Below are 24,147 nucleotides of genomic sequence, written 5' to 3'. Positions count from 1 at the left end.
CATCTACAGAGGCATTTGCGAAGCAGTATCTCAGATGCTGTGGCAGGCTTTCATTTCCCAAAGCCCTTCTGCAGGATGAGGCCCATGGCAGGAGCACGGACAGGGCAGGCCATAGTTAAACAATCAGCGAAACCAGAGCCCACTGCATCAGCTCTTCTGCAAAATGCTCTCTAACTGCGCCAGCTGAGCAGGGAGCACCCCGTGCCCATGTTCCCCAACAAAGTGGTGCACAGACACTCGCAGAATCAGCGTTTATTCAAAGACACGATTTATTGGCACCTTGGCACAGAGTAAAGGTCCCGGAGGGGACAGTGTCTCTCAGAGAGGAAGGGCAGTCACCGTCCAGCAGGCAACGGGTGTCTCTGTCGCAAGCCTCCTTGCAACGGCCCCTTCAGCTGCATGGGGCCCCACTCCCCAGGGCGTGCTTCTTCTGCGCAGGAAAGGCGCAGCAGCAATTCCCACTGCTGACGGAGCTGTGTGTTCTCCGTGTCCAGCGTGCTTGGTTCTGCAGGACCAGCTGCCCGGGGAGTGCCGCCACGCCTGGCCCTGTGCGTGAAGATGTGCACCTCTGCCATAGCACAGCTCTCTGGCCACGTCCCGCTGATGGTAAGCCTGGCCTCTGCCTACTCGATGCTCAGGAAGGTGTCCGAGTCACCTTGCTGCACCCCAAACAGCATCTCAATCAGGAGGAGACTATCAGAAGCATCCACAACCCGGAGCTTGCAGGAGCGCCTGGAGGGCAGCACTGTGAGGCGGCTGTGTCGCGACCGAGGCAAAACCCGCCAGGCTGCACGTACCAATATCTGGAACCAACGTGTGGTTTTCTCCACGTCTAGGTAGGGGCCGGTGCAGAGGGTGCCTAGCAGGCTGGGACCCTGATTTCTCCTCAGCTCCTCCTTGGGGTGGTGGAGGAAGCACAGCATGTCCTTCACCAGCCGCTCCCTCGTGCAGGTACACACCAGCTCCACGCGGAGGCGGGAGTTCCTTGCCGGCATCTCCTCATCAGTGCCCAGCTCGAGGTGGAAGGCGTGCCCGCGGGGGGCCTGCAGGGGCACGAGCAGGCGGTAGACGGCGTCATCCTCACGGGGACTCCAGCCTTGGCAGAAACTACCCTCCCCAATGGCTGGCATCAGTCGCGGCATGAAACTATTCCTGCAGAGTCTTCGGCAGGTACGCAGAAGTTCATCCACCAGCTCCTCCACCATGACAAATGATTCTGGCACGTCCAGAAGGCGCTCCGCCAAAATTCTGCCCACATCCAGAGCAACACTGGGTTTTCCTTCTTGCTCCTGCCTGTGCCCCTTCTTTCTGCAACTGCCTTTCTTGCTGCATGTGTCGGTCTCATGGCTCCTTCTGCTGAGCCACCACCAGAGCCCAAAGAGCAGGACCAGGACTCCAGCAATGGCCCAGAACTGTCGCTGCTGCAAGGCAGCAAAGAGCAGAGCTCCCCAGGCCACATTGCTCTGCTCCTGGCTGCTCTGCTCCAGCTCCTGCAGCAGCCGAGACATCTCCAGGCTCAGCAGCTGCGCACGTTGCTGCATGCGCTCACGCGTGGCCTCATCCAGCTCATCACCGACCTTCTGCGGGTACCAAATGGTCCCTAGCAGAACCCGGATGAGGAATTCTGTGGCAGCCATGGCCTGCGGGAGGAGGGAGAGAAGGGGTTGAGTGTGGCTGGAAGGGAGGGAGGTGGTGGCGGGGGGAGCTGGGGGCAGGGAGGAGAGGGGGCAAGGCAGCTGGGAGGCAGCAAGGCCTGCGCCCACCCGCGGCAGCGGCATCACCGTGCCCTGCCCAAGGCGCTCCCACGAGCGGCTGTGCCCTCGATGCAGGGTGAGAACCCACCCCACCGGGGGCGCGTGCTTCTGCCCCGGCCCTCGTCCAGCCCAGCTCTGCCTGCGTGCGCACTCACCGCTGGCCCAGGCTGTACTGGGGCAGGGCGTCCTGCTGGCGCCCCTGATAACCGCCCCCATTGTGACTCGTCCCCTCTGCTGTCACAGGCGCCAGAGCGCATCACGGGCACGCCCGCTGGCCAGCCCCGCCCCTCGGCCCCACCCCGGAGCAGCAACTCACAGCTGCTTCAAGCATCCATAGCTTGATAGCCCAATGGCTCCCCTTACAAAGCAGACAAAAGACCCCTGAAACCCTCACCAAACCTAAGATCCGGTGACATGTGCCATGGATACTGTCAGTGGTTGAGCACAGCTGGGCACCAGGTCTCACCAAACCGCTCAATCATTGCCGCTCCACATGACTGCAGGAGGAGAAAATGACAACAAAATGCAGTGCTTTTCGATAAAGACAGGGAGATCACTCAGCAATTACCACCACTGGCAAAACAGTGACTCGATTAGGGGAAATTACTTCATTAATTTATTACTTTATTACCAATCAACTGCATTACTGGAATCCCTAATATATACGATGAACAAAGAAAGAGCCAGCACAGATCCCCAGATGAGCTATTAGTGGTGGCAGGTATACCCCTGAGGAAAAGGAGGTGCTGTTTACAGTCGCTAACACTGAGGCCAAGAGTCACCCAGCATTGGGCAGTTTTCCGTGCTAGGCTGCCTGGCACAGCGGCCCATACCTCCTGCATCCTAGAGCTCTTATCTCAGTATCAGCCAGCCAGCAAAGGCAAGCGACCAGCTTCAGCATTCTCTTTGTTCATGGAAATCAACCTATTTCCTTGACAGTTAATAGTTATCAGCAGGAATTTGGCTTTGCAGTTCTTAAATAACAAACCAGGAAGTCTGAGGATGTCTGTTGCAGAAAGCTTTAGCATAAGTGTTTAACAGCTTGGCATAAGATCACAGCATAAAAACCAAAATGACCTGTGTTAGAAGACTGAACATTCTGTCCGCAGTTTTGAGTAACAGATATCTATAGAACTGTAAGCAAGTGTAAAAACAAGGCTCGTCTAATGGTTTCAGCCCTAAGCACAACAGGAAGTACAACCACAATCACATGGTAAGGCATTTCCATGGCAACTGATAACCTTTTCCATTAAACTGGAGTTAATTTCAGGCTATAATCTGCCAAAGGACAGGGAATGCACAAGGACGAAGCAAGATAGCTAACACCATATGTAGAAAAAGGAAATGGCTGAACTGTGGGCGTGATGGGAGTGGAAAGGAGCAAGAGCAGGACTCGGCATAAGAAAACCCTGTCTCAGCGTGTCATGTCACAGGCAGGAAATGCTCCCTGCACTCCATTGCCACTGGATGTCACTACGTGGGTTTCCCTGCAATCGACTGTGTAAATAACGCACGTGCAAGAAGTCTGCATCGCTTCGCTTTCCCTGGTCCCTAAACGGTGTCATGGGTCTCTCCTAGCTTAGGAGCAAAAAGTATTAATTAACTGGCTTACGAGATACGCTGCCTCCATGGTTGCCAGGGCCCTGACCAGCCCCCCCAGGCCTTCCCTCCGCCCTGTCCATGGCCCAGAATCCCCCTGCAGCTCAAACCAGGGCTGTCAGTCCCCGTCAGAGCGACACTTCAGGTTGTCAGTTTCCAGCTTCCCCCAGCCTTGCCTGGCCTGGCCATGGGCTCCGTTGAGCCAGGCCCACCAGTGGGCCACTATCCCAGCCTGGCCTCGGCCTGGCCTTGTCCCCACAGCCCTGAGCTGCAGGTTGACTTCCTGGCCTGAACTCATCCTGCCTCATCACCGTGAACCTGCTTGATGATCTGCAGGCATGAGTGAACCTGCCAAGGGTCTCCAGGCCTGCCCCACTACCTGGGTGGAGGTGGTGGGACAGGCCTTTGTCTTAGCACACTCAGCTCCTGACTTCCAGGCCCTGAGGGAGCGGCTGGCCCTCGCTGTACCCTGGCACAAGTGTCCAGAGTGCCATGATGCCTAGGTTCTGCTGTAAGTCCTTCCCAGGAAACTGCACCCCAACCCCCCACAATCCTCTGCACCCTAATAGATCCTGTTGTTGCGGTACCTGAAAGCTACAGATTAAGTGGCCGTGGGGCAGTCCCAAAGGAAGGTTGAACTGGACCACCAGAAGCCCTCCTGTCAATTTAAGAGCCGTGGAGAAGTGTCACTGCTTGATAGCTGGACCTGTTGGTTTCCCACAACTGCAAACTACAGTGATGACGCCTTACAGCCACTTCTCCACATCCCTCTTGAGGAAAAAGCAGCATTGAATAGGTCTACCACTCCAGCTGGCCCAAGGTCACGGGGAATGTGAGAGAAGAGCTTCCCTAACCAGCAATTTGTTTTAATTAACTAGCGTTCCTTCCTGGGAAAGGTTGAGGGGTTCAGCTGTTTGGAAGGCAGGGGGCAAGATGATCTCCTGGGGCATGTTCTCATTGCCAGAGAAGAGGTGGTCAAGGCGATTCTCCTCCAGGCAGCAGCGCAGGTATCTCATGGTATCCTGCAGCCGCAGCAGGAAATCCCTCCTGCGCCAGCCTGACAGGGGTATGGTGGTCAGGAGGGGCATCACAGCTGTCATCAAGGTGTCGGTGGAAAAGCCTGCGCCCACCGTGATATCGACTTACCCAAGTGAACCGAGTTGATTGTTAATAAAGTAATTTCCCCAAATCGAGTCACCCGGCCTTGTCCTGCCGGGTGGGTCTGCGCTTTCTGGCTGTCAGGGCTCTGGCTGCCTGGGGAGCTGTGAGTTGCTGCTCCGGGGTGGGGCCGAGGGGCGGGGCTGGCCGGCGGGCGTGCCCGTGATGCGCTCTGGCGCCTGTGACAGCAGAGGGGACGAGTCACAATGGGGGCGGTTATCAGGGGCGCCAGCAGGACGCCCTGCCCCAGTACAGCCTGGGCCAGCGGTGAGTGCGCACGCAGGCAGAGGCTGGGCTGGACGAGGGCCGGGGCAGAAGCGCGCGCCCCCGGTGGGGTGGGTTCTCACCCTGCATCGAGGGCACAGCCGCTCGTGGGAGCGCCTTGGGCAGGGCACGGTGATGCCGCTGCCGCGGGTGGGCGCAGGCCTTGCTGCCTCCCAGCTGCCTTGCCCCCTCTCCTCCCTGCCCCCAGCTCCCCCCGCCACCACCTCCCTCCCTTCCAGCCACACTCAACCCCTTCTCTCCCTCCTCCCGCAGGCCATGGCTGCCACAGAATTCCTCATCCGGGTTCTGCTAGGGACCATTTGGTACCCGCAGAAGGTTGGTGATGAGCTGGATGAGGCCACGCGCGAGCGCATGCAGCAACGTGCGCAGCTGCTGAGCTTGGAGATGTCTCGGCTGCTGCAGGAGCTGAAGCAGAGCAGCCAGAGGCAAAGGAGCCAGGTTCAGACGAGCCAAGAGCCAAGCGTCATGACCTGGGGAGCTCTGCTCTTTGCTGCCTTGCAGCAGCGACAGTTCTGGGCCATTGCTGGAGTCCTGGTCCTGCTCTTTGGGCTCTGGTGGTGGCTCAGCAGAAGGAGCCATGAGACCGACACATGCAGCAAGAAAGGCAGTTGCAGAAAGAAGGGGCACAGGCAGGAGCAAGAAGGAAAACCCAGTGTTGCTCTGGATATGGGCAGAATTTTGGCGGAGCGCCTTCTGGACGTGCCAGAATCATTTGTCATGGTGGAGGAGCTGGTGGATGAACTTCTGCGTACCTGCCGAAGACTCTGCAGGAATAGTTTCATGCCGCGACTGATGCCAGCCATTGGGGAGGGCAGTTTCTGCCAAGGCTGGAGTCCCCGTGAGGATGACGCCGTCTACCGCCTGCTCGTGCCCCTGCAGGCCCCCCGCGGGCACGCCTTCCACCTCGAGCTGGGCACTGATGAGGAGATGCCGGCAAGGAACTCCCGCCTCCGCGTGGAGCTGGTGTGTACCTGCACGAGGGAGCGGCTGGTGAAGGACATGCTGTGCTTCCTCCACCACCCCAAGGAGGAGCTGAGGAGAAATCAGGGTCCCAGCCTGCTAGGCACCCTCTGCACCGGCCCCTACCTAGACGTGGAGAAAACCACACGCTGGTTCCAAATATTGGTACGTGCAGCCTGGCGGGTTTTGCCTCGGTCGCGACACAGCCGCCTCACAGTGCTGCCCTCCAGGCGCTCCTGCAAGCTCCGGGTTGTGGATGCTTCTGATAGTCTCCTCCTGATTGAGATGCTGTTTGGGGTGCAGCAAGGTGACTCGGACACCTTCCTGAGCATCGAGTAGGCAGAGGCCAGGCTTACCATCAGCGGGACGTGGCCAGAGAGCTGTGCTATGGCAGAGGTGCCAACATGCCAATAAATCAATTGTTGAACACACAAGCGCTGCGTCCCTGAGGTTCCATGCATCACTTTGCTGGGGAATGCGGGCATGGGGTGCTGACAGCTCAGCTGCCACACAGTCGGCCAACATTTTGCAGAAGAGCGGGTGCAGTGCCCTCTGGTTTCAGTGATTCATTGGGCCTTGCCTTCCCAGGTGGTGCAGGCTAATCCTAGTAGGCAGCTTGGCATCACGCAGCTGCTCAATCCCTTGCCAACAGTGGGCAGGCTGAGTGCATCAGCAGGGTGAAAGGGGGAAGACTTGTGGGTTGAGAGAGGACAGTTTAGCAGCAAAAGCTACGTGGCCAGGTAAAGCAAAACAAAGAAGCCGTTCACTACTGCCCTGTTCTGCTGAGCAGACCTGCCTTTACAGGAAGCGTTCACCTCCCTGCGGCTTGGGTTACCAGGAAACTTGCTAGCCTTGTACAGCGGCCCTCAGATTATTGTCAAAGAGCCATAGAATAGCTCAAGTTGGAAGGGACCCATAAGGATCATTGTGTCCAACTCCCTGCTCCTTGCAGGGCTACCTAAAACTAAGTCATATGACTAAAGAGCATCATCCAGACGCCCCTTGAACTCTGGCAGGCTTGCTGCCGTGACCGCTTCCCCGGGGAGCCTGTTCCAGTGACCAGCCACCCTCTTAGTGAAGAACCTTTTCCTAATGTCCAATCTGAAATTCCCCTGACGCAGCGTCAGTCCATTTCCTCATGTCCTAGTGCTGGCCAGCTTGAACTCTAACCGAGCTTTGGCTGCACAGATTTTCCCCCTACAGTGGCAAGCCCCATCTCTGTCGTCTTCTCGTGTCGCCTCTCTTTCCTTGCTTCCAGTGTCCGTACACTTTCCTTCTCCACCTATGTTCTTGAAGAGGATCCCTGTTCAGCCAAGCCGGCCCTCTGCCCCACTTGCTTGACTTCTGACACCTTGGAATTGCCTGCTCCTGCGCTCTTAAGAGATGGCTCTTACAAAGTGGCCAGCATCCATGGACAGCCAATACCCGTGAAAGCAGATTCCCAGGGAACCTTACTAACTAGCTGCTTCAGCAGCCCCAAGTCACCTCTCCCCGCATCCAGGCTCCAAGTTCTGCTGGCAGCTTTCCTCTATCGCCAACGCCTGGGAACTCCGTTACTTCGTGGTCACTGTAACTAGTGACCAAGACAGCCACCAATCACCACATTGCCCACCACTCCCTCTTTCTTTACAAGCAACAAATCTAGGAGGGCACCTTTCCTGGTCGGCCCCCTTAGCACCTGCTAAGATAACCAAGAAGTTATCTTCAGTGTGCTTCAGGAATTTCCTGGACCTGTTTGCGTCCACTGTACGATATTCCCAGTTGACGCCTGGGAAGTTCAAACCACCCATAAGGAAGAGGGCAGTTGATCCAGAGATATCCCTTACTTCCTAGTCCAATAATTCATCGGTGGCATCGCCCTGGCTGGATGGTCAGTGGTAGGCTGCCACAAAAGCATCCGCTTTATTTGCTTTCCCCTTCACCCTTAGGCGGCGGCTCTCAACCATGCCGTCCCCAGCTGCAAGCCCTGTGCACAGTCCAGCCCCTCCTTTCCACCCAGTGCTACCCTGAGGCGCGGAAACAAACTCTACAACTCACGGAGAGTTATAAAGCAGGTAGGTTTATTGCAGCCCTGGGTGCAAGGGGGGTCGCTCCTCCTGACTTGCACACTGCAAGTCCTGATGGACAAAGCTTATATTGCTCAGTTATATACATACGCATTAGATTTCCTGGCACTAATTATAATACTTGCCTCTTAATTACGCATGCATTTTAAGTCCCTTCTTCCACATATGGTCGGTCATGAGTTGGCCCATCCAGTAATCTTGCCAGTGTATTGCAAGGGGTGTTGGTTTCAACGGGTGTTCTGACTCTTATCTAGATGGAGATGTCCTTAGCTCCTTTTGTCTTGGTTTTGAGTGGCACCTGCTGCTAGGTTGTTTGCATCCCCCCCAGGATGTTCCCCATCAGGCTTGGGAAGATTACATCCTTGGGTGCATTCTTGCCTGAGGCCCCTTACAGCAGTGGCAGTCTGAGGCTGTTGCCTGTTTGTCCCGGGTGCTTCTGAGGGGAACCTCAGGGATCACGGGGTGGTTTCCAGACAGGAGTTTGGTAGTTCTGCAGCGTCCTTATAACTTTGTTTAGGCGCTTCTTGTCCTGACGCCCCTCTGACTCCCCCAAAGCAACAAGTTTCCGTCATCGTGCAAGCTCTGCCTGTTACCTTACAGCCCAAGGCTACCTCGTTATCCTGGCTGAGTTTTGGCTCCGGGCCCCAACATTTGTTGCGCTACACTAGATTGCATTGGTGACGTTTAACTGTGCATTCCCTGAATCAACCCCTCCGCCTCGCCTGCCCTGCCTCTCTCTCCTGAAGAGCCCGTAAGCGTCTGCCACGTCACGGCACACCAGTCACAGGACTCATCCCACCAGCTTTTGCGTACGCCGATGACGTTCTAGCTCTGGGACTGGGCCAAAGCTTCTAGCTCCTCTTCTTTATTCCTCCTGCTGTGCGCATTAGCGTAAAGATATTTCAGACGTGCTCCGCTGTATTCAGCACATCAGTCAGAGTGGTACGCGATGGTATCTTCCCCAACACCCTTTTTCCCTTAACCTAATTTATACTATTTTTTACCTTTCAGGTGGAGCTTGAGTGACTCTAGTCATACGCACCTTTATTATGATTGGTGTAAAATTCCCTTGCTTTGCCCAGTGAGGGGTGGTTGCATCTTAGAGGCAGGTAGTGAAAGGACTAAACCCCTGACAGTCCCTGACTCAGACCTAATTGTACGCATCCTTCTTGTCTTGTGGCTTCCTCCCTTGCAAAGATAGTGTTAGGTATTTGAAGAATGCCACTTGGTGCCTGATAGGATTAAAAGGACCTTGAATAAGCTCGTAAATTCATCGATAACATAGACTCGGGACATCAGTGCCGAGATAAGCATCAGCCTCTTGTGATAGTCCAAGGCCAAAGGACTGATGAGATGATTCAGTGACTATATATAGGCAAAGGAAACCCAAAGTTCAACCATCGGACAGGTGAGGAAGACCATCGGAGACCACTGGAGGACCCCCGAAGACCACTAAAAAGACAACTATGCACGCGGATTGAACTTTTCCATACGTTAATGAATCCTCGGGAACCTTATGACTATGCATGACTTTATAGCATAATAATCTGTGGAAGTTTACCGAATCACTGGAGCACTCGTGGTGGAGCAATCCCCAGCGCTGCCCAGCGCTGTAATAAAGAATGCCTGCTTAATAGTGACTTTGTTGCTATTGGTTTTATTTTGGGAACTTTCTGGATACGCCGCTTCCTCTTACGGGGAGGCTCGGACCTTGAAGGATAGTATCCACAAACTTTTGTAGCAGTAGCTTTTGGGACGGAGGTGTGTTTTGGTATTATAATGATAAAAAGGACAGCATTTTGTCAAAACCATGACAGACTGTTGGCTCGGGGTAGCAAACGTGCAGTGTACCAGCTCCGTGGTCACGGAGCCTGGGCAAATGTGCAGTGTACCAGCTCCGTGGTCACGGAGCCTGGCCATGGTGTCTCCACACCGTTCCACCCTCCGGACAAATCCTCCTAGAGTCAGAACACCAAGTTCTCCTGGCATCGCTGACATCTAAGGTTACGAGCCTAGGGGACTTCCATGGAATGGATTGCTCACCTGTCAGCCGCACGCTACCCTGCAAGACTCTTCCATGCTGTACCTTTTCTAAAAACATAAGTTTAATTTCTAAGTCACCCCCACCGATTATTCCACACATCTTCCACTGGGTCAGGTTGCTCGGCGCCCTGTCCAACCTGACCTTGAATGTTTCCAGGGGTGGGGCATCTACCACCTCTCTGGGCAACCTGTTCCAGTGTTTCGCCACACTCATAGAATCTCCAATTGCTAATACCTGACGTGCTTTCCTGGTGGCACCGGTTCTAATGCAGGTGATGGCTCAACTTTGCCCGCTTGAAGTTCCTGGATGCTGTCCGTTACTCCCGTGCTCTGAATTCTCCAATCCCACACGGTCACATCTGCATCCAAGCCCCTCTAACAAACACCTCTGTGAAAGCCTCCCGTTAGCTGGCGTCATAGATAAGTACCTGTAGCAAGACCAACTCCAGGGTCGTTTAGATCCAGAAAGAACAGGTGGATGGTGATGCCACAGAACGACGGCTGCTTTGCAAAATAGTAGTATGTGCGTGTTAAGTAGCGCTTGGTCAAATCACGTTGTGCCTGAATGCTAGAGAAAGGTATAAGAACCTCGTGTAAAACCACGTTTGGAGTGCCCCAGTTTGCATGGGACACCTCATGCGCATGAATAAAGAATTTCTCTTGTAATTCTGTACTTTGCACCCTAGCCTCTCTCCTGAGTCGGTGCGGGACAGTTGCAAAAGTTTCCTAACACTTCCCATGGTTGGAAGCGGTTGCGGGGACAGCCAGCACCGCCCAACTCTCCCAAGACCTGCTGCCTGCTGGCCAGGGCCTCCCGCGCGCAGCCCAAGGCCGTCAGGCGCACAGATGTTGTCCGAAAAGCGGATTCGCTGCCCGGTGTGCAACGAGTCGATAATCACACCCTCAGGAGAGACATTGCTAATTTACTTCAGGGTTGCGCAAGCCTGGCTGCTCGGTGGTTTTCCACAAATCAAGCATAACGTAGCCGGCTACCTCATTATATTTATACAATAGGTCCAGACATATTCTACCTATCCAATACCTACCCATTCTCATCTACAGAGGCATTTGCGAAGCAGTATCTCAGATGCTGTGGCAGGCTTTCATTTCCCAAAGCCCTTCTGCAGGATGAGGCCCATGGCAGGAGCACGGACAGGGCAGGCCATAGTTAAACAATCAGCGAAACCAGAGCCCACTGCATCAGCTCTTCTGCAAAATGCTCTCTAACTGCGCCAGCTGAGCAGGGAGCACCCCGTGCCCATGTTCCCCAACAAAGTGGTGCACAGACACTCGCAGAATCAGCGTTTATTCAAAGACACGATTTATTGGCACCTTGGCACAGAGTAAAGGTCCCGGAGGGGACAGTGTCTCTCAGAGAGGAAGGGCAGTCACCGTCCAGCAGGCAACGGGTGTCTCTGTCGCAAGCCTCCTTGCAACGGCCCCTTCAGCTGCATGGGGCCCCGCTCCCCAGGGCGTGCTTCTTCTGCGCAGGAAAGGCGCAGCAGCAATTCCCACTGCTGACGGAGCTGTGTGTTCTCCGTGTCCAGCGTGCTTGGTTCTGCAGGACCAGCTCCCCGGGGAGTGCCGCCACGCCTGGCCCTGTGCGTGAAGATGTGCACCTCTGCCATAGCACAGCTCTCTGGCCACGTCCCGCTGATGGTAAGCCTGGCCTCTGCCTACTCGATGCTCAGGAAGGTGTCCGAGTCACCTTGCTGCACCCCAAACAGCATCTCAATCAGGAGGAGACTATCAGAAGCATCCACAACCCGGAGCTTGCAGGAGCGCCTGGAGGGCAGCACTGTGAGGTGGCTGTGTCGCGACCGAGGCAAAACCTGCCAGGCAGCACGTACCAATATCTGGAACCAACGTGTGGTTTTCTCCACGTCTAGGTAGGGGCCGGTGCAGAGGGTGCCTAGCAGGCTGGGACCCTGATTTCTCCTCAGCTCCTCCTTGGGGTGGTGGAGGAAGCACAGCATGTCCTTCGCCAGCCGCTCCCTCGTGCAGGTACACACCAGCTCCACGCGGAGGCGGGAGTTCCTTGCCGGCATCTCCTCATCAGTGCCCAGCTCGAGGTGGAAGGCGTGCCCGCGGGGGGCCTGCAGGGGCACGAGCAGGCGGTAGACGGCGTCATCCTCACGGGGACTCCAGCCTTGGCAGAAACTACCCTCCCCAATGGCTGGCATCAGTCGCGGCATGAAACTATTCCTGCAGAGTCTTCGGCAGGTACGCAGAAGTTCATCCACCAGCTCCTCCACCATGACAAATGATTCTGGCACGTCCAGAAGGCGCTCCGCCAAAATTCTGCCCACATCCAGAGCAACACTGGGTTTTCCTTCTTGCTCCTGCCTGTGCCCCTTCTTTCTGCAACTGCCTTTCTTGCTGCATGTGTCGGTCTCATGGCTCCTTCTGCTGAGCCACCACCAGAGCCCAAAGAGCAGGACCAGGACTCCAGCAATGGCCCAGAACTGTCGCTGCTGCAAGGCAGCAAAGAGCAGAGCTCCCCAGGCCACATTGCTCTGCTCCTGGCTGCTCTGCTCCAGCTCCTGCAGCAGCCGAGACATCTCCAGGCTCAGCAGCTGCGCACGTTGCTGCATGCGCTCACGCGTGGCCTCATCCAGCTCATCACCGACCTTCTGCGGGTACCAAATGGTCCCTAGCAGAACCCGGATGAGGAATTCTGTGGCAGCCATGGCCTGCGGGAGGAGGGAGAGAAGGGGTTGAGTGTGGCTGGAAGGGAGGGAGGTGGTGGCGGGGGGAGCTGGGGGCAGGGAGGAGAGGGGGCAAGGCAGCTGGGAGGCAGCAAGGCCTGCGCCCACCCGCGGCAGCGGCATCACCGTGCCCTGCCCAAGGCGCTCCCACGAGCGGCTGTGCCCTCGATGCAGGGTGAGAACCCACCCCACCGGGGGCGCGTGCTTCTGCCCCGGCCCTCGTCCAGCCCAGCTCTGCCTGCGTGCGCACTCACCGCTGGCCCAGGCTGTACTGGGGCAGGGCGTCCTGCTGGCGCCCCTGATAACCGCCCCCATTGTGACTCGTCCCCTCTGCTGTCACAGGCGCCAGAGCGCATCACGGGCACGCCCGCTGGCCAGCCCCGCCCCTCGGCCCCACCCCGGAGCAGCAACTCACAGCTGCTTCAAGCATCCATAGCTTGATAGCCCAATGGCTCCCCTTACAAAGCAGACAAAAGACCCCTGAAACCCTCACCAAACCTAAGATCCGGTGACATGTGCCATGGATACTGTCAGTGGTTGAGCACAGCTGGGCACCAGGTCTCACCAAACCGCTCAATCATTGCCGCTCCACATGACTGCAGGAGGAGAAAATGACAACAAAATGCAGTGCTTTTCGATAAAGACAGGGAGATCACTCAGCAATTACCACCACTGGCAAAACAGTGACTCGATTAGGGGAAATTACTTCATTAATTTATTACTTTATTACCAATCAACTGCATTACTGGAATCCCTAATATATACGATGAACAAAGAAAGAGCCAGCACAGATCCCCAGATGAGCTATTAGTGGTGGCAGGTATACCCCTGAGGAAAAGGAGGTGCTGTTTACAGTCGCTAACACTGAGGCCAAGAGTCACCCAGCATTGGGCAGTTTTCCGTGCTAGGCTGCCTGGCACAGCGGCCCATACCTCCTGCATCCTAGAGCTCTTATCTCAGTATCAGCCAGCCAGCAAAGGCAAGCGACCAGCTTCAGCATTCTCTTTGTTCATGGAAATCAACCTATTTCCTTGACAGTTAATAGTTATCAGCAGGAATTTGGCTTTGCAGTTCTTAAATAACAAACCAGGAAGTCTGAGGATGTCTGTTGCAGAAAGCTTTAGCATAAGTGTTTAACAGCTTGGCATAAGATCACAGCATAAAAACCAAAATGACCTGTGTTAGAAGACTGAACATTCTGTCCGCAGTTTTGAGTAACAGATATCTATAGAACTGTAAGCAAGTGTAAAAACAAGGCTCGTCTAATGGTTTCAGCCCTAAGCACAACAGGAAGTACAACCACAATCACATGGTAAGGCATTTCCATGGCAACTGATAACCTTTTCCATTAAACTGGAGTTAATTTCAGGCTATAATCTGCCAAAGGACAGGGAATGCACAAGGACGAAGCAAGATAGCTAACACCATATGTAGAAAAAGGAAATGGCTGAACTGTGGGCGTGATGGGAGTGGAAAGGAGCAAGAGCAGGACTCGGCATAAGAAAACCCTGTCTCAGCGTGTCATGTCACAGGCAGGAAATGCTCCCTGCACTCCATTGCCACTGGATGTCACTACGTGGGTTTCCCTGCAATCGACTGTGTAAATAACGCACGTGCAAGAAGTCTGCATCGCTTCGCTTTCCCTGGTCCCTAAACGGTGTCATGGGTCTCTCCTAGCTTAGGAGCAAAAAGTATTAATTAACTGGCTTACGAGATACGCTGCCTCCATGGTTGCCAGGGCCCTGACCAGCCCCCCCAGGCCTTCCCTCCGCCCTGTCCATGGCCCAGAATCCCCCTGCAGCTCAAACCAGGGCTGTCAGTCCCCGTCAGAGCGACACTTCAGGTTGTCAGTTTCCAGCTTCCCCCAGCCTTGCCTGGCCTGGCCATGGGCTCCGTTGAGCCAGGCCCACCAGTGGGCCACTATCCCAGCCTGGCCTCGGCCTGGCCTTGTCCCCACAGCCCTGAGCTGCAGGTTGACTTCCTGGCCTGAACTCATCCTGCCTCATCACCGTGAACCTGCTTGATGATCTGCAGGCATGAGTGAACCTGCCAAGGGTCTCCAGGCCTGCCCCACTACCTGGGTGGAGGTGGTGGGACAGGCCTTTGTCTTAGCACACTCAGCTCCTGACTTCCAGGCCCTGAGGGAGCGGCTGGCCCTCGCTGTACCCTGGCACAAGTGTCCAGAGTGCCATGATGCCTAGGTTCTGCTGTAAGTCCTTCCCAGGAAACTGCACCCCAACCCCCCACAATCCTCTGCACCCTAATAGATCCTGTTGTTGCGGTACCTGAAAGCTACAGATTAAGTGGCCGTGGGGCAGTCCCAAAGGAAGGTTGAACTGGACCACCAGAAGCCCTCCTGTCAATTTAAGAGCCGTGGAGAAGTGTCACTGCTTGATAGCTGGACCTGTTGGTTTCCCACAACTGCAAACTACAGTGATGACGCCTTACAGCCACTTCTCCACATCCCTCTTGAGGAAAAAGCAGCATTGAATAGGTCTACCACTCCAGCTGGCCCAAGGTCACGGGGAATGTGAGAGAAGAGCTTCCCTAACCAGCAATTTGTTTTAATTAACTAGCGTTCCTTCCTGGGAAAGGTTGAGGGGTTCAGCTGTTTGGAAGGCAGGGGGCAAGATGATCTCCTGGGGCATGTTCTCATTGCCAGAGAAGAGGTGGTCAAGGCGATTCTCCTCCAGGCAGCAGCGCAGGTATCTCATGGTATCCTGCAGCCGCAGCAGGAAATCCCTCCTGCGCCAGCCTGACAGGGGTATGGTGGTCAGGAGGGGCATCACAGCTGTCATCAAGGTGTCGGTGGAAAAGCCTGCGCCCACCGTGATATCGACTTACCCAAGTGAACCGAGTTGATTGGTAATAAAGTAATTTCCCCAAATCGAGTCACCCGGCCTTGTCCTGCCGGGTGGGTCTGCGCTTTCTGGCTGTCAGGGCTCTGGCTGCCTGGGGAGCTGTGAGTTGCTGCTCCGGGGTGGGGCCGAGGGGCGGGGCTGGCCGGCGGGCGTGCCCGTGATGCGCTCTGGCGCCTGTGACAGCAGAGGGGACGAGTCACAATGGGGGCGGTTATCAGGGGCGCCAGCAGGACGCCCTGCCCCAGTACAGCCTGGGCCAGCGGTGAGTGCGCACGCAGGCAGAGGCTGGGCTGGACGAGGGCCGGGGCAGAAGCGCGCGCCCCCGGTGGGGTGGGTTCTCACCCTGCATCGAGGGCACAGCCGCTCGTGGGAGCGCCTTGGGCAGGGCACGGTGATGCCGCTGCCGCGGGTGGGCGCAGGCCTTGCTGCCTCCCAGCTGCCTTGCCCCCTCTCCTCCCTGCCCCCAGCTCCCCCCGCCACCACCTCCCTCCCTTCCAGCCACACTCAACCCCTTCTCTCCCTCCTCCCGCAGGCCATGGCTGCCACAGAATTCCTCATCCGGGTTCTGCTAGGGACCATTTGGTACCCGCAGAAGGTTGGTGATGAGCTGGATGAGGCCACGCGCGAGCGCATGCAGCAACGTGCGCAGCTGCTGAGCCTGGAGATGTCTCGGCTGCTGCAGGAGCTGAAGCAGAGCAGCCAGAGGCAAAGGAGCCAGGTTCAGACGAGCCAAGAGCCAAGCGTCATGACCTGGGGAGCTCTGCTCTTTGCTGCCTTGCAGCAGCGACAGTTCTGGGCCATTGCTGGAGTCCTGGTCCTGCTCTTTGGGCTCTGGTGGTGGCTCAGCAGAAGGAGCCATGAGACCGACACATGCAGCAAGAAAGGCCGTTGCAGAAAGAAGGGGCACAGGCAGGAGCAAGAAGGAAAACCCAGTGTTGCTCTGGATATGGGCAGAATTTTGGCGGAGCGCCTTCTGGACGTGCCAGAATCATTTGTCATGGTGGAGGAGCTGGTGGATGAACTTCTGCGTACCTGCCGAAGACTCTGCAGGAATAGTTTCATGCCGCGACTGATGCCAGCCATTGGGGAGGGCAGTTTCTGCCAAGGCTGGAGTCCCCGTGAGGATGACGCCGTCTACCGCCTGCTCGTGCCCCTGCAGGCCCCCCGCGGGCACGCCTTCCACCTCGAGCTGGGCACTGATGAGGAGATGCCGGCAAGGAACTCCCGCCTCCGCGTGGAGCTGGTGTGTACCTGCATGAGGGAGCGGCTGGTGAAGGACATGCTGTGCTTCCTCCACCACCCCAAGGAGGAGCTGAGGAGAAATCAGGGTCCCAGCCTGCTAGGCACCCTCTGCACCGGCCCCTACCTAGACGTGGAGAAAACCACACGCTGGTTCCAAATATTGGTACGTGCAGCCTGGCGGGTTTTGCCTCGGTCGCGACACAGCCGCCTCACAGTGCTGCCCTCCAGGCGCTCCTGCAAGCTCCGGGTTGTGGATGCTTCTGATAGTCTCCTCCTGATTGAGATGCTGTTTGGGGTGCAGCAAGGTGACTCGGACACCTTCCTGAGCATCGAGTAGGCAGAGGCCAGGCTTACCATCAGCGGGACGTGGCCAGAGAGCTGTGCTATGGCAGAGGTGCCAACATGCCAATAAATCACTTGTTGAACACACAAGCGCTGCGTCCCTGAGGTTCCATGCATCACTTTGCTGGGGAATGCGGGCATGGGGTGCTGACAGCTCAGCTGCCACACAGTCGGCCAACATTTTGCAGAAGAGCGGGTGCAGTGCCCTCTGGTTTCAGTGATTCATTGGGCCTTGCCTTCCCAGGTGGTGCAGGCTAATCCTAGTAGGCAGCTTGGCATCACGCAGCTGCTCAATCCCTTGCCAACAGTGGGCAGGCTGAGTGCATCAGCAGGGTGAAAGGGGGAAGACTTGTGGGTTGAGAGAGGACAGTTTAGCAGCAAAAGCTACGTGGCCAGGTAAAGCAAAACAAAGAAGCCGTTCACTACTGCCCTGTTCTGCTGAGCAGACCTGCCTTTACAGGAAGCGTTCACCTCCCTGCGGCTTGGGTTACCAGGAAACTTGCTAGCCTTGTACAGCGGCCCTCAGATTATTGTCAAAGAGCCATAGAATAGCTCAAGTTGGAAGGGACCCATAAGGATCATTGTGTCCAACTCCCTGCTCCTTGCAGGGCTACCTAAAACTAAGTCATATGACTAAAGAGCATCATCCAGACGCCCCTTGAACTCTGGCAGGCTTGCTGCCGTGACCGCTTCCCCGGGGAGCCTGTTCCAGTGACCAGCCACCCTCTTAGTGAAGAACCTTTTCCTAATGTCCAATCTGAAATTCCCCTGACGCAGCGTCAGTCCATTTCCTCATGTCCTAGTGCTGGCCAGCTTGAACTCTAACCGAGCTTTGGCTGCACAGATTTTCCCCCTACAGTGGCAAGCCCCATCTCTGTCGTCTTCCCGTGTCGCCTCTCTTTCCTTGCTTCCAGTGTCCGTACACTTTCCTTCTCCACCTATGTTCTTGAAGAGGATCCCTGTTCAGCCAAGCCGGCCCTCTGCCCCACTTGCTTGACTTCTGACACCTTGGAATTGCCTGCTCCTGCGCTCTTAAGAGATGGCTCTTACAAAGTGGCCAGCATCCATGGACAGCCAATACCCGTGAAAGCAGATTCCCAGGGAACCTTACTAACTAGCTGCTTCAGCAGCCCCAAGTCACCTCTCCCCGCATCCAGGCTCCAAGTTCTGCTGGCAGCTTTCCTCTATCGCCAACGCCTGGGAACTCCGTTACTTCGTGGTCACTGTAACTAGTGACCAAGACAGCCACCAATCACCACATTGCCCACCACTCCCTCTTTCTTTACAAGCAACAAATCTAGGAGGGCACCTTTCCTGGTCGGCCCCCTTAGCACCTGCTAAGATAACCAAGAAGTTATCTTCAGTGTGCTTCAGGAATTTCCTGGACCTGTTTGCGTCCACTGTACGATATTCCCAGTTGACGCCTGGGAAGTTCAAACCACCCATAAGGAAGAGGGCAGTTGATCCAGAGATATCCCTTACTTCCTAGTCCAATAATTCATCGGTGGCATCGCCCTGGCTGGATGGTCAGTGGTAGGCTGCCACAAAAGCATCCGCTTTATTTGCTTTCCCCTTCACCCTTAGGCGGTGGCTCTCAACCATGCCGTCCCCAGCTGCAAGCCCTGTGCACAGTCCAGCCCCTCCTTTCCACCCAGTGCTACCCTGAGGCGCGGAAACAAACTCTACAACTCACGGAGAGTTATAAAGCAGGTAGGTTTATTGCAGCCCTGGGTGCAAGGGGCGTCGCTCCTCCTGACTTGCACACTGCAAGTCCTGATGGACAAAGCTTATATTGCTCAGTTATATACATACGCATTAGATTTCCTGGCACTAATTATAATACTTGCCTCTTAATTACGCATGCATTTTAAGTCCCTTCTTCCACATATGGTCGGTCATGAGTTGGCCCATCCAGTAATCTTGCCAGTGTATTGCAAGGGGTGTTGGTTTCAACGGGTGTTCTGACTCTTATCTAGATGGAGATGTCCTTAGCTCCTTTTGTCTTGGTTTTGAGTGGCACCTGCTGCTAGGTTGTTTGCATCCCCCCCAGGATGTTCCCCATCAGGCTTGGGAAGATTACATCCTTGGGTGCATTCTTGCCTGAGGCCCCTTACAGCAGTGGCAGTCTGAGGCTGTTGCCTGTTTGTCCCGGGTGCTTCTGAGGGGAACCTCAGGGATCACGGGGTGGTTTCCAGACAGGAGTTTGGTAGTTCTGCAGCGTCCTTATAACTTTGTTTAGGCGCTTCTTGTCCTGACGCCCCTCTGACTCCCCCAAAGCAACAAGTTTCCGTCATCGTGCAAGCTCTGCCTGTTACCTTACAGCCCAAGGCTACCTCGTTATCCTGGCTGAGTTTTGGCTCCGGGCCCCAACATTTGTTGCGCTACACTAGATTGCATTGGTGACGTTTAACTGTGCATTCCCTGAATCAACCCCTCCGCCTCACCTGCCCTGCCTCTCTCTCCTGAAGAGCCCGTAAGCGTCTGCCACGTCACGGCACACCAGTCACAGGACTCATCCCACCAGCTTTTGCGTACGCCGATGACGTTCTAGCTCTGGGACTGGGCCAAAGCTTCTAGCTCCTCTTCTTTATTCCTCCTGCTGTGCGCATTAGCGTAAAGATATTTCAGACGTGCTCCGCTGTACTCAGCACATCAGTCAGAGTGGTACGCGATGGTATCTTCCCCAACACCCTTTTTCTCTTAACCTAATTTATACTATTTTTTACCTTTCAGGTGGAGCTTGAGTGACTCTAGTCATACGCACCTTTATTATGATTGGTGTAAAATTCCCTTGCTTTGCCCAGTGAGGGGTGGTTGCATCTTAGAGGCAGGTAGTGAAAGGACTAAACCCCTGACAGTCCCTGACTCAGACCTAATTGTACGCATCCTTCTTGTCTTGTGGCTTCCTCCCTTGCAAAGATAGTGTTAGGTATTTGAAGAATGCCACTTGGTGCCTGATAGGATTAAAAGGACCTTGAATAAGCTCGTAAATTCATCGATAACATAGACTCGGGACATCAGTGCCGAGATAAGCATCAGCCTCTTGTGATAGTCCAAGGCCAAAGGACTGATGAGATAATTCAGTGACTATATATAGGCAAAGGAAACCCAAAGTTCAACCATCGGACAGGTGAGGAAGACCATCGGAGACCACTGGAGGACCCCCGAAGACCACTAAAAAGACAACTATGCACGCGGATTGAACTTTTCCATACGTTAATGAATCCTCGGGAACCTTATGACTATGCATGACTTTATAGCATAATAATCTTTGGAAGTTTACCGAATCACTGGAGCACTCGTGGTGGAGCAATCCCCAGTGCTGCCCAGCGCTGTAATAAAGAATGCCTGCTTAATAGTGACTTTGTTGCTATTGAGTTTTATTTTGGGAACTTTCTGGATACGCCGCTTCCTCTTACGGGGAGGCTCGGACTTTGAAGGATAGTATCCGCAAACTTTTGTAGCAGTAGCTTTTGGGACGGAGGTGTGTTTTGGTATTATAATGATAAAAAGGACAGCATTTTGTCAAAACCATGACAGACTGTTGGCTCGGGGTAGCAAACGTGCAGTGTACCAGCTCCGTGGTCACGGAGCCTGGGCAAATGTGCAGTGTACCAGCTCCGTGGTCACGGAGCCTGGGCAAATGTGCAGTGTACCAGCTCCGTGGTCACGGAGCCTGGCCATGGTGTCTCCACACCGTTCCACCCTCCGGACAAATCCTCCTAGAGTCAGAACACCAAGTTCTCCTGGCATCGCTGACATCTAAGGTTACGAGCCTAGGGGACTTCCATGGAATGGATTGCTCACCTGTCAGCCGCACGCTACCCTGCAAGACTCTTCCATGCTGTACCTTTTCTAAAAACATAAGTTTAATTTCTAAGTCACCCCCACCGATTATTCCACACATCTTCCACTGGGTCAGGTTGCTCGGCGCCCTGTCCAACCTGACCTTGAATGTTTCCAGGGGTGGGGCATCTACCACCTCTCTGGGCAACCTGTTCCAGTGTTTCGCCACACTCATAGAATCTCCAATTGCTAATACCTGACGTGCTTTCCTGGTGGCACCGGTTCTAATGCAGGTGATGGCTCAACTTTGCCCGCTTGAAGTTCCTGGATGCTGTCCGTTACTCACGTGCTCTGAATTCTCCAATCCCACACGGTCACATCTGCATCCAAGCCCCTCTAACAAACACCTCTGTGAAAGCCTCCCGTTAGCTGGCGTCATAGATAAGTACCTGTAGCAAGACCAACTCCAGGGTCGTTTAGATCCAGAAAGAACAGGTGGATGGTGATGCCACAGAACGACGGCTGCTTTGCAAAATAGTAGTATGTGCGTGTTAAGTAGCGCTTGGTCAAATCACGTTGTGCCTGAATGCTAGAGAAAGGTATAAGAACCTCGTGTAAAACCATGTTTGGAGTGCCCCAGTTTGCATGGGACACCTCATGCGCATGAATAAAGAATTTCTCTTGTAATTCTGTACTTTGCACCCTAGCCTCTCTCCTGAGTCGGTGCGGGACAGTTGCGAAAGTTTCCTAACACTTCCCATGGTTGGAAGCGGTTGCGGGGACAGCCAGCACCGCCCAACTCTCCCAAGACCTGCTGCCTGCTGGCCAGGGCCTCCCGCGCGCAGCCCAAGGCCGTCAGGCGCACAGATGTTGTCCGAAAAGCGGATTCGCTGCCCGGTGTGCAACGAGTCGATAATCACACCCTCAGGAGAGACATTGTTAATTTACTTCAGGGTTGCGCAAGCCTGGCTGCTCGGTGGTTTTCCACAAATCAAGCATAACGTAGCCGGCTACCTCATTATATTTATACATAGGTCCAGACATATTCTACCTATCCAATACCTACCCATTCTCATCTACAGAGGCATTTGCGAAGCAGTATCTCAGATGCTGTGGCAGGCTTTCATTTCCCAAAGCCCTTCTGCAGGATGAGGCCCATGGCAGGAGCACGGACAGGGCAGGCCATAGTTAAACAATCAGCGAAACCAGAGCCCACTGCATCAGCTCTTCTGCAAAATGCTCTCTAACTGCGCCAGCTGAGCAGGGAGCACCCCGTGCCCATGTTCCCCAACAAAGTGGTGCACAGACACTCGCAGAATCAGCGTTTATTCAAAGACACGATTTATTGGCACCTTGGCACAGAGTAAAGGTCCCGGAGGGGACAGTGTCTCTCAGAGAGGAAGGGCAGTCACCGTCCAGCAGGCAACGGGTGTCTCTGTCGCAAGCCTCCTTGCAACGGCCCCTTCAGCTGCATGGGGCCCCGCTCCCCAGGGCGTGCTTCTTCTGCGCAGGAAAGGTGCAGCAGCAATTCCCACAGCTGACGGAGCTGTGTGTTCTCCGTGTCCAGCGTGCTTGGTTCTGCAGGACCAGCTCCCCGGGGAGTGCCGCCACGCCTGGCCCTGTGCGTGAAGATGTGCACCTCTGCCATAGCACAGCTCTCTGGCCACATCCCGCTGATGGTAAGCCTGGCCTCTGCCTACTCGATGCTCAGGAAGGTGTCCGAGTCACCTTGCTGCACCCCAAACAGCATCTCAATCAGGAGGAGACTATCAGAAGCATCCACAACCCGGAGCTTGCAGGAGCGCCTGGAGGGCAGCACTGTGAGGCGGCTGTGTTGCGACCGAGGCAAAACCTGCCAGGCTGCACGTACCAATGTCTGGAACCAACGTGTGGTTTTCTCCACGTCTAGGTAGGGGCCGGTGCAGAGGGTGCCTAGCAGGCTGGGACCCTGATTTCTCCTCAGCTCCTCCTTGGGGTGGTGGAGGAAGCACAGCATGTCCTTCACCAGCCGCTCCCTCGTGCAGGTACACACCAGCTCCACACGGAGGCGGGAGTTCCTTGCCGGCATCTCCTCATCAGTGCCCAGCTCGAGGTGGAAGGCGTGCCCGCGGGGGGCCTGCAGGGGCACGAGCAGGCGGTAGACGGCGTCATCCTCACGGGGACTCCAGCCTTGGCAGAAACTACCCTCCCCAATGGCTGGCATCAGTCGCGGCATGAAACTATTCCTGCAGAGTCTTCGGCAGGTACGCAGAAGTTCATCCACCAGCTCCTCCACCATGACAAATGATTCTGGCACGTCCAGAAGGCGCTCCGCCAAAATTCTGCCCACATCCAGAGCAACACTGGGTTTTCCTTCTTGCTCCTGCCTGTGCCCCTTCTTTCTGCAACTGCCTTTCTTGCTGCATGTGTCGGTCTCATGGCTCCTTCTGCTGAGCCACCACCAGAGCCCAAAGAGCAGGACCAGGACTCCAGCAATGGCCCAGAACTGTCGCTGCTGCAAGGCAGCAAAGAGCAGAGCTCCCCAGGCCACATTGCTCTGCTCCTGGCTGCTCTGCTCCAGCTCCTGCAGCAGCCGAGACATCTCCAAGCTCAGCAGCTGCGCACGTTGCTGCATGCGCTCACGCGTGGCCTCATCCAGCTCATCACCGACCTTCTGCGGGTACCAAATGGTCCCTAGCAGAACCCGGATGAGGAATTCTGTGGCAGCCATGGCCTGCGGGAGGAGGGAGAGAAGGGGTTGAGTGTGGCTGGAAGGGAGGGAGGTGGTGGCGGGGGGAGCTGGGGGCAGGGAGGAGAGGGGGCAAGGCAGCTGGGAGGCAGCAAGGCCTGCGCCCACCCGCGGCAGCGGCATCACCGTGCCCTGCCCAAGGCGCTCCCACGAGCGGCTGTGCCCTCGATGCAGGGTGAGAACCCACCCCACCGGGGGCGCGCGCTTCTGCCCCGGCCCTCGTCCAGCCCAGCCTCTGCCTGCGTGCGCACTCACCGCTGGCCCAGGCTGTACTGGGGCAGGGCGTCCTGCTGGCGCCCCTGATAACCGCCCCCATTGTGACTCGTCCCCTCTGCTGTCACAGGCGCCAGAGCGCATCACGGGCACGCCCGCCGGCCAGCCCCGCCCCTCGGCCCCACCCCGGAGCAGCAACTCACAGCTGCTTCAAGCATCCATAGCTTGATAGCCCAATGGCTCCCCTTACAAAGCAGACAAAAGACCCCTGAAACCCTCACCAAACCTAAGATCCGGTGACATGTGCCATGGATACTGTCAGTGGTTGAGCACAGCTGGGCACCAGGTCTCACCAAACCGCTCAATCATTGCCGCTCCACATGACTGCAGGAGGAGAAAATG

General features: G+C 55.6%; 3 protein-coding genes across 3 annotated transcripts; 1 reads left to right on the top strand and 2 right to left on the bottom strand.

Moving 5' to 3' along the window:
- Window positions 1-5,051: 5,051 nt before the first annotated feature.
- LOC135314920 (inositol 1,4,5-trisphosphate receptor-interacting protein-like 1) lies at window positions 5,052-6,095 on the top strand. The gene has a single exon (XM_064459974.1). It carries the CDS (start codon window positions 5,052-5,054, stop codon window positions 6,093-6,095), a length of 1,044 nt encoding a protein of 347 aa, XP_064316044.1.
- A 5,129-nt stretch (window positions 6,096-11,224) lies between these two features.
- On the bottom strand, window positions 11,225-12,555 carry LOC135314919 (inositol 1,4,5-trisphosphate receptor-interacting protein-like 1). The gene is given in 1 exon segment (XM_064459972.1): window positions 11,225-12,555. A coding segment is annotated over 1 exon segment (1,302 nt). The 3' UTR covers window positions 11,225-11,253.
- Window positions 12,556-14,530: 1,975 nt separating this feature from the next.
- Window positions 14,531-23,730, bottom strand: LOC135314918 (uncharacterized). The gene is given in 4 exon segments (XM_064459971.1): window positions 14,531-15,391; window positions 16,467-16,685; window positions 21,254-21,393; window positions 22,217-23,730. Coding segments are annotated over 4 exon segments (2,052 nt in total). The 5' UTR covers window positions 23,656-23,730; the 3' UTR covers window positions 14,531-15,137.
- Between the last annotated feature and the right edge of the window lie 417 nt (window positions 23,731-24,147).

The sequence above is a fragment of the Phalacrocorax carbo genome, chromosome 9, assembly GCF_963921805.1.
Source record: "Phalacrocorax carbo chromosome 9, bPhaCar2.1, whole genome shotgun sequence".
NCBI classification, from domain to species: domain Eukaryota; kingdom Metazoa; phylum Chordata; class Aves; order Suliformes; family Phalacrocoracidae; genus Phalacrocorax; species Phalacrocorax carbo.
Note: the sequence above shows the minus strand (reverse complement) of the source record. Positions and strands in the feature narration are given on the sequence as shown.